Below are 15,129 nucleotides of genomic sequence, written 5' to 3'. Positions count from 1 at the left end.
TCCCAGAAAGCCTCAGATAAGCTGAAACTCAGTGTATTTAAGTCCAGGATGAAGACACTTGTTTTAACCTGCATTTGAAAAAGGCTCCAAATCTGCACTGGGACTTTTAAGCTCAAGTTTCAAAACTGGATGATATTTGAACTACTGACGTTATCTGATTTTATCTATTGTTCTTATTTCTTTCTTTTTTGTTTCCATTTCAAATCAGGCTTTTTATTTCTACCATGTGATGTATTAATGTATCTGTAGAGCACTTTGAATCACCTTGTTGATAGAAATAAACGTGCCTTGTTTGATTGAACTTAAGACCTGTGATAGTGTCTGTTGAGTCCATCGTTTTTGTTTTACCTACCTGAAGATACAGAGGATCACGATGGCTGTGGTTAGAGACATGAGCGAAACACTGTGACCAATGGTGTACCCAATTTTGACTTGCCAGAAAAACCTTCCCTGAAGAAAGGGGGAAAAAAGTGGAAAACATCACATTCAAATTCATTTTAATTCAAATGTGACACGCACACAGATTTTGTTTTAAGTACTGTTGTTACAATAACAATTAAAGCAACACAGAGGGATATTTCTTGGAAAAATCTCAATTTCATTTGCAGGAATACTTGGCAACTTAAGGAAGCGCTGTTGTTCTTCCATCCCTGCTATTAGCAGAAACCACACAACATATCTTTGAACTCCTCTCCCCGTTGTTTCCTGCAACAACTGCGTTATTGCCATAAAGCACAATGTTGCAAATAGATAATAAAGAAACAAGCTCACAGATATACAGAGCACAACACGGTGCAGGGGTCTAAGAGACCCAAGAAAGTAAAAACAAAAGAGAAAACAAGAGAATGACTGAGCAGGAGACCAAACCAGAGGAAATCTTGGACACTTTTACAAAGACAACCTAACCTCCAAACCTACACTATAGGGTGACCCTTTGAAATAACATTGCAAAGTTCCTTCCCCCCCCTTCAACCCTGTATGAACTTTAGGTTTTATGTTTTTGTAGTTCATAACATGAAAAACACCTGCTGGATGGATGGATGGATGGATGGATGGATGGATGGATGGATGGATGGATGGATGGATGGATGGATGGATGGATGGATGGATGGACAGACATAACAAAGAAATAAGCAACTTTATGAATAAGATCAAGCCACTCTAGGCAAGCTATCGCAAGCATGACCCCACAGGCCAATTGTGGGATTGCTTTCCTCCCACAAAGAAGCTTTCTTCTTCATTTGATCTGTGCAGTGAAAAGCCAAGGGCACATCACATTTCAAATCAAATAACACCTGTTTGCTGCCTGGAGAGCCTGACGCAGAGAATCAAAGTAACCCCCGACCCAAGGAACAAGACAATCCACATAAATGGCAGGCTTAATCTGTGTTTGTTCCCTGCATCGACCCTCACCATTGATCCTTTTCTTTTTTAGACCGTTATCCTTCCACTTAAGTCCGAGTCGCTTTGCTATGAGGGAAACTTGGAAACTTTCTTGACATTTGATAGGTTTTTCTGCCATGACCACAGTTGCTTGAGCCTGTGTTGCTACAGCTGATGCCCTCATTTGGAGGCTGGATCATGTGTGTGAACTTTTGTAAATGTACATTTAACTCCTGTGGAAAGGGCTAGTGTATGTTATAAAAGTTAACAGTCGTTCAAAAATTAATAAACTCCTATTCAGCTGTCATAAATTATGCTGAATACCAAGTTAAGTTCTCATGTGTCACATGACTTTTGATTCTCTTATTATTTCATAAATCACAGTCTTGCATATTTGTCTTATTCAAAATCAATACACCTGGATTTGCTGATGCAGCGCAAACCAACAGTCGGCTAATAAAGGACTCGATTTTAAAAAGTGCAGACTTTCTCCCTGCTGTGTTTCCACCTTGGCACTGTATGTTTTTGCGCTTGATGAAAACGAGATTAAGAGCTCTGCATCCTGTGGCACACAGTGATATCAGGTATGCAGAGAGAGACGGACATCAAATTCCTTTTAGAAAGCCTCACCCACTCGGCTCCCCCTGACTCCCCGTGTGGAATACTAATGAGGCCGCCTCTGTGACTCAGACAACAGGATGCCCACCAAGAAAGCTTTTACCAGTGTGTAGTGCTCATCCACTCTTCACCCTGCTCCAGCTTCATCCGCACAGACAGGATGATCTGCCTCAGCAGTAAAACAAAAGTACATATGACTAGCATTTGTTGTATTTATTCGCTTTTCTGCCCTAGAAGCATCATGAAGATTTTACATAACAAGCAGATATTCCTTACTGGTCTACTTCACAAAGAGTCAAGTGTGTGAACATTGCTGACCTTTGGCTATGCATTAGTTTTTGATGTTTCCAGAATATTTTTGACAGTACATCATTAATTCTTTAGTTTAAAGGAAGAAATGTCTTTTCTATTCACTAAACTGGTTATAAATTGCTTTATTGCACGTTTTAAGTATGAAAATGGAGCCTCTTAGCGAGTGATTCGATCAGCCTAGCTCAGAATAATAAACCTGGCTGTCTTTGTAGCTCAAATACACATCTGTTTAAACTGCATGTTGACATTTTTACATCTTAAACAATCATTATTCATGTAAAATAGATTAACTGTAGAGTGCTAGTTGAGTCTATGCTGTCACTCTCTACACTGATCTAGCTTTGGCTGTCAGAGAAAAATGGGATAAGACCCACAACTTGTGAACACACCACTACGTGCTACTTTCATGTTCTCTAATGTGTTGAAATTATATACTACCAGCAATGAAACAATCCTGATGGAAGGTCAATTAGCGGGATGGTTTTCAGGTGTTGGCTTCTGCTTGGCGTGAGATTTGTCACTACACAGGAAGAAAGTATTACCTATTTTCTAAATTAATACGGCTGAATTCACAATAAATTGCTCTCATTCACATATTTAGTCTTTCTTGTGGGGGCATGACTGATACATACATATCTGTAAAGTAGATACTTGTCAAAGATGATTTTTGTCAAATATAGGGGTGTCAAATTAGCACGTCAATTGCGATTAACGCATGTTTAGCGTGCTATGTTTTTTAATCGCTTAATCTATTTTTTAATCTCTAACTTTAGTTTTTCTATTTGCGAGTTGCCTTTATTATGAAATCTGTGTTTGTGCTTGAGTTGTTAGGGGTGGAAAACAATGGTGAGTCACACCTTGAAGTGGACATTGATTGGCTGTCCCTGTGTGTGGGCGTGTTTAGCAACGCTGGTACACTGTAAACCCTGATAAGTTGAAAATACTCAAAATGTTTGCTGTAGCTGATTACCTAAGAATAATTACTGTAAGTTATGTTAATATATTTTTAAGGGGGTAAATGGTACTTCACCAACCGATGGATAATGTCATGATGGCTCTGCCTATTTTTTACTTACAGTCAATGGATAACAGATAATTCAGGAGAAGGGGAGTGGTTCAGCTTACACACATATTGGACTTGCTTTCATTATTTAGGCGATTTGTGTAGTCAATTACACTCATCATTCACACATCACAGAATAACGTGTTGTATAACGTGATTGTATCCACAGTTCACAACGTGTTGACTGCCTTCACCAGTTATTGCAGCATTAAAGCCATGTTATGTAGCAATACAACGTCTGACCACATGGAGGCAGCCTATTGCAGCAAAGTTCATGTGACAGCCCCTGCCATAAGACATAATTTAATATAGCTTTAGTGGGACAAAGTGGTATTAGAAGATGTGCCGTACCTTTCTCACTCATTACCATAGAAATGTCAGCGGCTCTTTTGTCAACACAGTGGATATATATTCTCCCGTGTGCTCTGCAGGGGTATTGTCATATAGAGATTAAAAGGTTTTAATGTATCTTTGTGAGTGGGTAGCTCCATACTGAAAACACATTATAAGTGAATAAATAATCTAATTTAATTCTTCACAAGAAACCCACTAGGTAAATGACCTAAAATGGATTGTCTTTAGTAAAAACCTATTATGACGTTAATGACTTTTTCTAATTGGATGTGTTGTTCCACTCAGAGAATAACAAACTGGATTAACTCACAAAACTCTAATGTTCCCCATTCACCTGCAATAACATCAAAAGGATAAAATGATAGCAGAAGGAAACACAGGAGTCATGAAACCAAAAATCAATACTGGTGTTTTCCTGACAGACCCAAGAACAGCTTCCCATTGAGCGAAGAAAAGTTGCTCTTGTTCAATTCGTGCTGCCCACTGACTCTTAACGGGGTCTCCTGCTGCACTGCTGGATGTTTTAATCAAGGGGTTTCTAATACGCCTTATATATGTGGCAGTTTACTCACATCATCACTGGTGCTGTTGAGATTGTATCCACAGTTCACAGCAATGTCAATAGGATGCATTTCTGTCCAGCCGTCTGCGGTGCAGGTTTTGGAGAGGTTACCTAAAGAATAAATAGAAAAAAGAAACATGTCACAGCTACCAAACAGTGAATTTCTGTTTGATCGCCCTAACAGTTTCAAATTGATTTAACAGTGCCTGCAGGAGATACACAGTGACGTTGTGGCATTGTGGCACTGCAAACAACAACTAGACAACTTCCAGCTCCCAAAGAGTTTCTTCTGTTATTGTGGGTTACAAATGATGAGTGCCTTATCAGAGCCTGCAGAGAAGCACTTGACTGCTCTTGATGTTGATTAAAATGACCCTTCTCTTGTCAGTCATCAATAAAAAAAATAAACAAGCTTTTTCTCACGAAATCACACTCAAATAAGCTTAATAACAACAATGATAATAGTGATGATGACAATAATGTCATGACACTGATCTGTAACTTTACTGCATCCCTAAATAATGTAGGCTAGACAGTTACAGAGAGCGAGTCAACAGTTTTTTAGTAATGTAGTATGACTGAGAAATCTTGACCCCAGTCATAGCCTTTGACTGGATTTGGTTGTAGTGAATTTACAGCCATGTAGTCACTGATAGTTTTAAGAAAATCCAGAAGTCATGTAGACCTATCAGTGCCTAAACAATAAATACAACTGAATATCACCATCATATAATTAATATGTAATATTATCGTCAAGTCAGCAAATAAAATGAGGAGAGCGGTGACCCCAAACAGAGCCCTGTGGGACACCGCAGGACAGGAAGAAGGTTAGGTTAGAAACGTTAGAAACATAGAATATAACGGAAATTGTGACAATAAACTTAAGCTACAAATATAGCTTTGATATAGACTTGAAATTTTCAGTCATGCAGCCTACGGATTAGGATTGTGTGATGTCGTGTCATAAGCAAAGTTTGAGGGCAAGAAGTAACAACACAGACCATTCACATGGCATTAACATATCCAAACCTCAGAAACGCAGTTTTTGGTGGAGTGCAGCTTACAAAATCAGCAGTGAATCTTGTCAGATACATTATGTCTGTATCTATTTCTAGGTGTCTCTATCAGTGTGTTGCTGTGTTGCCATAAATTGTGCGTACAGCAGAGTCAAAGGTGGACCTGTTTGAGATTTCTTTAGCAGCAATAGCTTAAAATAAGAGGGTAATCAACATGTAAATAAAGAATCAATAATGGCAAAGATGACAGGAGCAAAGTGATGGAACTGCATTTTGGATGGCAAGAATATGTATTAATTTTACCCAATGTCTTTTGGAAAGACTATATCAGTAATTCCTAGGGAGATTGATCTAGGTTGGTATGTACCAGGAAACTGGACCTGATATACATTACTTTAACAGCAAATAAAAGTAAGACCTAATTACAATAAATGGCAGTTAAATGTAATACTCCAGGGGTATGAGTGGACACAATGTAATTGCTTCTTCCCTTCAGAGGAAGAAGCAAAGAAGCAAAGAAGATAGGTGTAGTTTTATTTTAAAGTACACTGAAAGATTGTCCAAGTTCGTCAAGATGCTGTCACGGGATGTAACGCACCATTTTTCATTGTTTATCTGTCACACTCATATCTCCTTCAGCAGGATTTGTCAGTCACTGAGGGAAAAGTGTTGTGAATGACCTTACATGTGAGTTACAGGGAAGCCACTTCATTCATAAGAAGAGCAATGAAAGTCCATCTTATTAAATCAGCATCATCAATATCTGAATGCAGGTCATAACAGAATCTTTCTGAAAACAATTTAGCCACGTTCTTTGTAATTATTAAGAGCACACTGCTCTGCAAGTTTATAGTGAGTTGCTTTTCATACAAAGATTTGGTGTTAGATGTTCAACATTTAAAGATTCTACAAAAAAAATGTAGTGGCACAAATGGACAAATCATGAAAGTGCAGATCAGAGAGAAACCGTCCAGCTGGAGACTTGTAAATGATAACATCATAAAAAAGGAACTCGTTGACCATTGAACTTAGGAGCAACTTAGTCAGTTGAGCCTCAAGTGCGCTGCAGGTATTTGAGCTTTACGGCTGACCAGAATGTCAGTACCTCCAAACCACGACAAGGCTACCACCATGGCCTGTCAGATCTGGATATCCAGAACGTGAGTAATCTGGGAATAGCTCATTTCAACTGATAAATTCCATATTCCTTTACCAGCTCACAGCCGAGAAGAGGAAAAATGAATTATTCCTTGTGAACAAGTCATTTAACATGTGAGAAATTCACCAAATGAGCAATCCACTGGGAACAGCTCATTTAAATGTATAGTTCCATATTCATTTGCCAGGTTTCAGTCAAGAAGAATAACGATAAATGATTCCTTGTGAAGTAGTGATTTGAAGTGTGAGCCTTATTCACCACTGAAAAAGGACATTTTGATCAAAGAAACTAAAACGTCATCAATAGTGGATGTAAATGTAGATAGTCCTAGGGTGGTCCTAGGCATGGTGGTCCCCAGCAGATCAAGCCATTGTCAGGGAAAACAAACAAGATACAAGGATCTACCTTTGGCTCCTTGAGCTCCCAGTGGCACCTGTCCATACAGTGGCAGGGGCACTGTGGCTTCACAGGCATTGACATTTTAATTTATAGGTCTGGATGCCTTGCTTCCTTGTCAAATGTATCCTCCAGTAACTAGCAGCAGTGGTAGTCCTTGGTACAAAGACCGGTCAACCAGAGGTGGAAGAAGAAATAAAACTGGGTGGTTAACTGACCAAGGAAAGAGCCAGCATTCTTCAGGTTGTGTTAGGCATCCAGAATAACACTTAGCCAAACCAATTATGTAAACGATAAATTAGACTTCCATACTGGATCAAGATAGCCAGAAATAAAAAAATAAAGGCACTGTTTTAGGAACGAGAGTATGGACACTAAATGTTGGCCCAATGACAGGGAAAGGTAGAGAGCTGGCTGATAAGGAAGGCAAATATCCTTTCACAGGATAACAGAGAGAAGTGCAACCTCAGAAGTTTTTTTGTCATGGTGGACAGAAAGAGAAATGGGGAAGGGCGTGATCTTGAAAGAGGAGTTGATGAAAAATGTTCTGGAGTTAAAATGAGAGTCTATAGCTGGAAATTGAAGGAGGGATGTCAGTTGTCATTTGTTATGCCCAAAAAGTAAGTTGTGAGTTAGAAGATAAAGAGACATTTCGGAAGTCAAGGTGTGAGAGAGTGGTGATTGGAACAGACTTTAATTGACATGTTAGTACAGGGAACAAATGTGATGGGAAGATATAAGGTTAAAGACAAATACTTGGAAGGAGAGGTGGTAGTTTGCTAAAAAGATGGAAAAGGCAGTAGTGAGTACATATTTCCAAAAGAGAAAAAAATGAGGAACTCAGGGTCCCATATAAGAGTGGAGGTAGAATGATACAGGCAGACTACATCATATCTAGATGATGATCAGAAAGAGATAAGAAAGTGGTAGCAAGAGAGAATGTAGCCAAACAGCACTGGATGCTAATGTGTAGGATGACTCTGGTGGTGAGGACGGGGACAAACAAAGAGGAGAAACAAATGGTGGAAGCTGAAAATGAAAAAGTGTTATAAAGATTTCAGGGTAGAGTTGAGACAGGCTTTGGGTGGTTGTGAAATGCTGCCATGACTGGGAAACTACAGTAAAAGTGATCAGAGGGCTGCTGCTCGAGTTACAGATGAGACCATACTGGTAGGTCAGAAGAGTGCATTGAGAAGGGGAAAGGAATACTTTGAAGGACTGATGAATTAAGAAAATGAGAAGGAAAGAAGGGTGGATGAAATTAGAGAGAAAGGATGGAGACGAGATTAGTAAAACAGTGAGAAATAAACATCAGTAACTGCATGATAGAATGGATTTGCATTAATGAAAGAGAAGTGAGTGGACTGGTGAGGAGTGGAGAAGGTGTAGGGTTTAAGTACTTGGAGTCAGCTATTCAGAACAATGAAGTGCAGGCATGATGCCGTGGGTGGAGAAAAGTGTGACAAGAGAGTACCAGCAAGTCAAAGGGACGGTCTATAAGACTGTTGTAAGACCAGCTGTGTTTTGTTTTAGAGACAGCAGTGCTGATGAAAAGACAGGAGTCAGAGCTGGACGTGGCAGAGATGATGTTTTCATTAAGAGTAACAAGGATGGATAGGATTACGAATGAGCACATTAGAGACACTGCTCAGGTTGGCTGTTTTGGAGACAAAAAGAGGCCAGATTAAGATGCTTTGGACATGTGCAGAGAAGGGACAATGCATATTTTGGTAGAAAGATGTCGCCAATGGAGCAACCAGGAAGAGGGCAAACAGGAAGAACAAAGAGGTATATGGATGTGGTAAAAGAGGACATGGGGACATGCAGCTAGTGTGAGAGTGGAAGAGACATACAGGATCAGATGGAAGAGAATGATTCCCTTTGGTGACCCATAATGGGTAAAACCTTGATTTGCTCCTCAAGCATAGAGATCATGTATGTCTGGACTAGAGTGGAGCTCCACTTTCTCTTTTTTTCTTTTCTTTTTTCCAGCTCCACTTTCTCAACTGATGCCAGATACTCTTGTTTTACAGTAGGATATAACTTGATAGTTAGATGAGATGGCCCTTGTTATTATACTATTGTTGCTTCTTCTTTCTCCCCCCTCTTTTGTGTGTTTCCTTCAGATGTTTCCATAGTTTAGGTATCTCTGTGACTCTCTACTCAATGAGATAAAAGTAATCAAAAGCTGGTCATAAGAAAACCATTATGTCATTGATGATGATGTTGAATGCCCCATGTGCAATTTCTCTGCTTTATAATACTTGTTTTTTTGTAAATTTAAGTTAAAAACACGTCAATGAAAATGAAAATGACTGACTATATGATAAATAAACAAGTCATTTCAAAAGCAAGCACACTTTCATAAGCTTTGTGAAAGCTATGGTAACATTGATTTGATCATTTATTTTATTCATGGACTTATTCATTGTTTATTTGCATATAGAGCATCAAAATTTTAAATAAAGATCTCAAATCCAAATTAAAGCTGCAAGCAGCGATGAACGGGCCCTCGCACCCTTGTGCACGTTCAGTGGTGCTGCAGTGGAAGCGCTTGTATGAGTTGCATTTAGATGTCTTCAGGCCTGGACATTTAGCGGATGACACCACCCACGACTCTCCATATCAAACCATTCAAAGGTTATGGCAGAAAATAGGGACTATCAAATATCGACCAATCAGAAGAAGGGGGCGGGGCTAATTTGCACCAATTTTGTTCAAGGACTCAAAACCGAGTCGGATGACACCATCCAAAAGTCTTTATGTCAAACCATTCAAAAGTTATGGCAGAAAGTAGGAACTATCAAATATGGACCAATCAGATGAAGAGGGGGCGCGCTTTTTGGCGTCTATCGTCGCCACGGTAACGCTTTTGACTGAGAAAAGTAATGCGTGTCGTCGCAGGATCGAGACGCACATTTTGATGTATAACACACCTGGGTGCATGTTACGGTTCGGGCGAAGAAACGGCCAAAGAAATGGCATAAATTGCGGCAAAATTACACGATTAATTCAAAATGGCCGACTTCCTGTTCGGTTTCAGCATGGATCTATTCATTTCAATGCAATTTGCTCACTCAGCGCATACGCCGAAAAAATTTCTGACTTCCGGGTTTACTTCCGCGTTATCGGGCCCATAGAGCATGCGCAGTTGAGTCACCTCCCATGATTCTCTGGGGCCTCCCATCATGCCCCGGGGCAATGACGCGAATATTAATATAATATGTATTAATATAATATATTAATTAATGTATATTATTACATGTATAGTATTACATATATTATTAATGTATTAATATAATATAATTACATAATATATATTATTATAATACATCCGTGGAATGCACGGACACAGCTGTGACGTCAACCGTGACGTCACGCCCAGAAAGAGACTTTTATTTGACTTTTCTGGCCGTTAGAAAACATTTTTGACGGATATAAAGCCCATGACTTAAAAATATAGAATACAAAGATTAGTAATTGCGGATGATTACAGCTGGAGGTGTCCTGTGAACAGTTTTAGAGGCTTCTCTTTTACTATTGCGGTCTATGGGAAAAAAGCTTTCTGGGCCCCATGGGATTTTTGGTTGCAGTACCGTGACTGGCCACTGGAAAAAATCGGCGTGCCTTCTGAGCGCGAGATTGGGGGGCTGGGTTTCAGCCATGGCGCCAAGAGACTTTTCTTTAAGTTGCAACATGATACAGGTGTGTACCGGTTTTCGTGCATGTACGTCAAACCATATTGTGGGGCTTGAGGCACAAAGTTTTCTAGTGGGCGCTGTTGAGCCATTAGGCCACGCCCATTAATGCAAAACATGAAATATCAAATTTATCGCCAGGACTGGCTTGCGTGCAAAATTTGGTGACTTTTGGGGAACTATCAAATATGGACCAATCAGATGAACTTTTTGGCATCTATCGTTGCCACGGTAACGCTTTTGACTGAGGAAAGTAATGCACGTTGTCGCAGGATGGAGACGCACATTTTGATGTATAACACACCTGGGTGCATGTTACGGTTCGGGCCGCATTAACGGCCGAAGAAATGGCATAAATTGCGTCAAAATTACACGATTAATTCAAAATGTTCAAAATGGCCGACTTCCTGTTCAGTTTCGGCCATGGCGCCAAGAGACTTTTCTTTAAGTTGCGACATGATACAGGTGTGTACCGATTTCCGTGCATGTACGTCAAACCGTATTGTGGGGCTTGAGGCACGAAGTTTTCTAGGCCAGGCCTGGCTTGCGTGCAAGATTTGCTGACTTTTGGGGCACGTTTAGGGGGGCAAAAAGGCCCTCATTTTGTCGGAAGAAAAACGAGGAAAAAAACAAGGGAAAAAATAAATAAATTCCTACAGATACAATAGGGCCTCCGCACTGTAAGTGCTGGGGCCCTAATTATACTAGCACCACGATGTGACTGTCAGCCAAGCTGACCTCCACATATCCATAACCAGGTACAAATGTTGTAACATGCAGGCAGTGAGCTGAGATAGAGGTAATGTGCAGCAGGAGGTTGGTGGGGTATCCTGATATACTGGTCCAGTCAGAAAGAAGTCATAGTGTAATTGAAGTGTCAAGTTATGCGTCTCTGCAGTAGTTGTGTAGCTGTAGTTGCTTGGAGGACTTTTTAAACTTCCTTCCTTGTTATCATGACACTTTTAGTCCATTTGCAAGTATATTTATTATACATGAGAAAACACTTCATTAAACCATCACTCTCCACCTTTAACTGTTGATGGTAAATTAACTTCTCTGAAGCTTTTGAAGTGGCCAGTGTCCATTTGTGTTCTGGATGAGAAGCTTCCACTTCAGCCAGGGTATCTATTTCTGTGTTGCAGTGTATTGCAGAATGGTAAAAAGGGGGTTATGAAGAAAGAAAAGAAAAATGGGGAAAAAAACACATGAAAGTGACTTTACTTGGACTCAAAGCCTTCGGTAATTCTAGTGAAAGAGCTATTGAATGAAACTCTGTGGGGATTTGCATGTATATTTTAGAATTCCATAGTGTGCTACAGCTGCATGCTGTATGTAGTATGCAGACGAATTGTGAATTATTTGCTACTGGGGACTCCAACACAGTTTGCATATGGTCCAGCACTGTTGTAAATATAAGTCAGGTATTGAGCCCTAGCCAGGCACTGAGATATAAAAACTAAGCTTTTTACATTGATGTGAACGAGAGACGGCTGTTTTGTCCAAACGGATATTGTGACCCGGATGTAACAACAGTGAATTATTTTTCTGATTGGTCAGTCAGGGATCAATCAGAAGGCTAACAAAGGGTCAATTAAATGTTAGAAAGAATTTTAGAATACAATTTTTAAATAAAAAGGTTCCATGATGTAGCTTTAATTTCATTCAGAAATATTCAACATTGCTTCCTAAATGAACTAGTACAACTTTAACAGAACCATAATGGTGCAAACATCACATCGCTTGTTGCTGGTTGTTGGAGCCATAAATTCCAGAGAAGTTTGTTTTTATTAAAAAAATTGAAAATCTAAAAAGTCCACAGAGCTGGGTTATACTCACCCAAGGCAGTCATGGTTAACCATTATTTAATGATCTGATCGTCTCCGTGAAAAGTGTTTCAATTAATTGACCACATTGAGTGTACACTGCCTCAAATCCCTCATGAGTCATCTGACGAAAATATCTGATTAGATAAAATTGCAAACAATGCAGCATGAGCAATGGCAACATGTTCCCTGCTTCTGTTTTCTTAATATAACAGATAACAAGATAATAAGTGTTTTTACCTTGATCTTCTCTTAACAGTAATTTCTCACTGTGCAGTTCTGATATACATTTGATTTGCCATATACCATTTTTACTTATATTTAAAACCTACATGTTAAGAATATTTTGTCCTTTTTGTTTGTCAGTTATTGTGGATCCTAATAGGGAAGAATATAACAAGGCTAAGTCCATTCAGTCTCAACTGTGAGTTCACTTTTGACCTAAATCATGGTGATGTTCAGTTGGCATAATCTTTACCATTTCCATCATCATGTATCACACTGCCTTTGTACAGAGTAGTCAAAGGCATACGCTCTAGCTGTACCTTCACAGTAATCCCAGGAAGATGCAATTTTCCTTACCTAGTGTGTGCTTTCACAAAGTATTATGGCATTACAACATCTGAAGAAGATGCCTTTCCTTTACTTCACCATCCACAGTCTGCAACAAGCAGCAGCGACCCTGCGTCTGGTGTGCTACTGTCTGCTGAAGAGAGGTGAAAGCTGGCTTCAGGGAAAGGAGGCTCCTCAGGGTTGTGAAGATTTGTCTAGTTTGGGCCCCAATTCCATTGACAAAGCTCACAGTGGGGCCAGTACAGCCAGTCTCTGAATCCAATCAATGCAGACCAGTGATGTCTCACCATCCATGTGAGGGACTGATTCCATCCTCTGTGCAGAGTTGGCGTTCATCCACCTCTGTTACACTTCCCACAACAGCCACATAATACAGTAAATAGAGTACAGGCACTAGACAAAATGAATAAACTGGCTGTGTGAATGTGCAAACTGGCTAATTAGAAAGCCAGATGAGATCAAGTATATTTCAGAAATGAACATCAGTGAGTGTTACAACTAGGGCTGTCAGTTTAGCGAGTTAATTAGATTAATTAATTACACTGCTAAATAATGCATTATGAAAATTAATGCAATTAATTATGAGTGGCAAAATGCGCAAGAATTTTAAATTTGGCCAATTGAGTGACTCGTAGGCCACTTGGCAGTAGCAGGTCACTTCCCTCCTGAGTTGCTAATCAAACAAACAAAGCAGGGTGACAAACCTGGACGCGACCCAGGGGAGCGAGGCGAGCAAATCTTTGCTAGGGCCTTTGAACAGCAAGTGGATGTATAAAAAGAATGAAGACGGGACTATCAATAAGAACGCAGTGATTTGTAAATTTTATAAAAAATAATTTTCCTATCACTGGAGCTGCTCCAGCCTGAATTATCATTTAGACGCTAAACATGTCCGGACAAGTTCCACTGTAAACGTTACAGGGACTATTGCTAGCGTGGGCTAACTTCGCCAACCCACGCTTGCAGAATCTGGGAAACGAATGAGCAAAGCCACGACAGAAAAAGTGACAAACTCAATCGCAAAGTGGGTTACTGCTGATTGCAGGCCAATTTCAATCGTGGAAGACGAGAGCCTCAAGGAGGAATGGTGTCATAAGCAAACCGTATTAAAACCACTCCCCCAGGCCAACGTGCACAGATGCACGACCAACTGAACAGGAAGATATTTTTTCTTTTGAATTTAATTTATGAAACACACTTCACCAATAAAAATGTGGATTTCAAATCTTCTCTTCCTAGTGTATTCAATTGATTAGTCATGCACTGGAATTTTGTAATGTCCTAGAATTCAAATTCTTTATTTGGGGACCTTGAGCAGATATGAGATTAAAATGTGATTAATTCGATTAATTAATTATAAATCCTGTAATAGATTGATTTTTTTTAATCGGCTGACAGCACTAGTTACAACCCAGGTTGTGTGGCACAAAAATAAGTTGAAGAAAGAGCAAATATCAAATATTACTGTCAAAGCTATATTAGTAAAGATTTTGCAGGCAGACAGTGTTTGATCATTGCCGGTTTGGGTTGTGAAGGGGGGTTAGGGAAGTTTCCAGATTTAAAGATTTATCCATGAGCTCTCAGTCTGAGTCTGAGTTTTTGTCTTTTTCCAATTTACCTCAAGCTGTTTCCGTCTGTGTTTGTTTGCTGTGCATTCTGTTTCTATGCAGTATTTGTCATTATTGTTCGCTACTTTGCCTCCACAGAAGGAAACGGCATCAACTTTCATTATTCCCATTGCGTTGTAATTTAAAAGAGCTTTCATCTTAAAAATGGTTTACAGAAACACCAAACTACTTCTCACTTCCCAGATAATTCTGAACTTTCTCAATAAGAAAGTGCAAAATGAATAATCACACAAATAAATATCCTCTATTATAAAGCAACTAATCTTAATTTGCAACTGCCAGTGCAGTGAAGTATCTGAGAGGTAAACTGAAATGCCTGTCTTTGTTTCAATTACGTTTGACCAAAGGAATTGTATTAAATCAAAGAGTACCTCATTTAATCTCACTCCCAAAAATTGGGTTGCTGCTTTACAATCGTGGTCAATAGTTCTGGCAATGATGCAAATGTAGTGTTTAACCATTTTTGCAGCTTCAGCCTTTCTGGTGGTGAATCACCTTATTTATAGATCACTATAATAACGTGAACACATGTACTTAAAAATAT

At 39.5% G+C, this 15,129-nt stretch overlaps 1 protein-coding gene across 2 annotated transcripts in view; it reads right to left on the bottom strand.

Moving 5' to 3' along the window:
• vipr1b (vasoactive intestinal peptide receptor 1b) overlaps positions 1-15,129 on the bottom strand; it is an 80,163-nt gene that overhangs the window by 32,108 nt on the left and 32,926 nt on the right. For both annotated transcript variants that reach the window (XM_061713416.1, XM_061713415.1), the window contains exons 4-5: positions 4,303-4,403; positions 353-450 (exon numbers count right to left, since the gene is read on the bottom strand). In XM_061713416.1, the coding sequence (XP_061569400.1) occupies positions 353-450; positions 4,303-4,403 (199 nt within the window). The remainder of the gene's footprint in view (positions 1-352; positions 451-4,302; positions 4,404-15,129) is intronic.

Source organism: Cololabis saira, chromosome 22 (assembly GCF_033807715.1).
Source record: "Cololabis saira isolate AMF1-May2022 chromosome 22, fColSai1.1, whole genome shotgun sequence".
In the NCBI taxonomy this organism is placed as follows: Eukaryota; Metazoa; Chordata; class Actinopteri; order Beloniformes; family Belonidae; genus Cololabis; species Cololabis saira.
The sequence above is the reverse complement of the archived record's forward strand: the minus strand, read 5'-3'. Positions and strand labels throughout refer to the sequence as shown.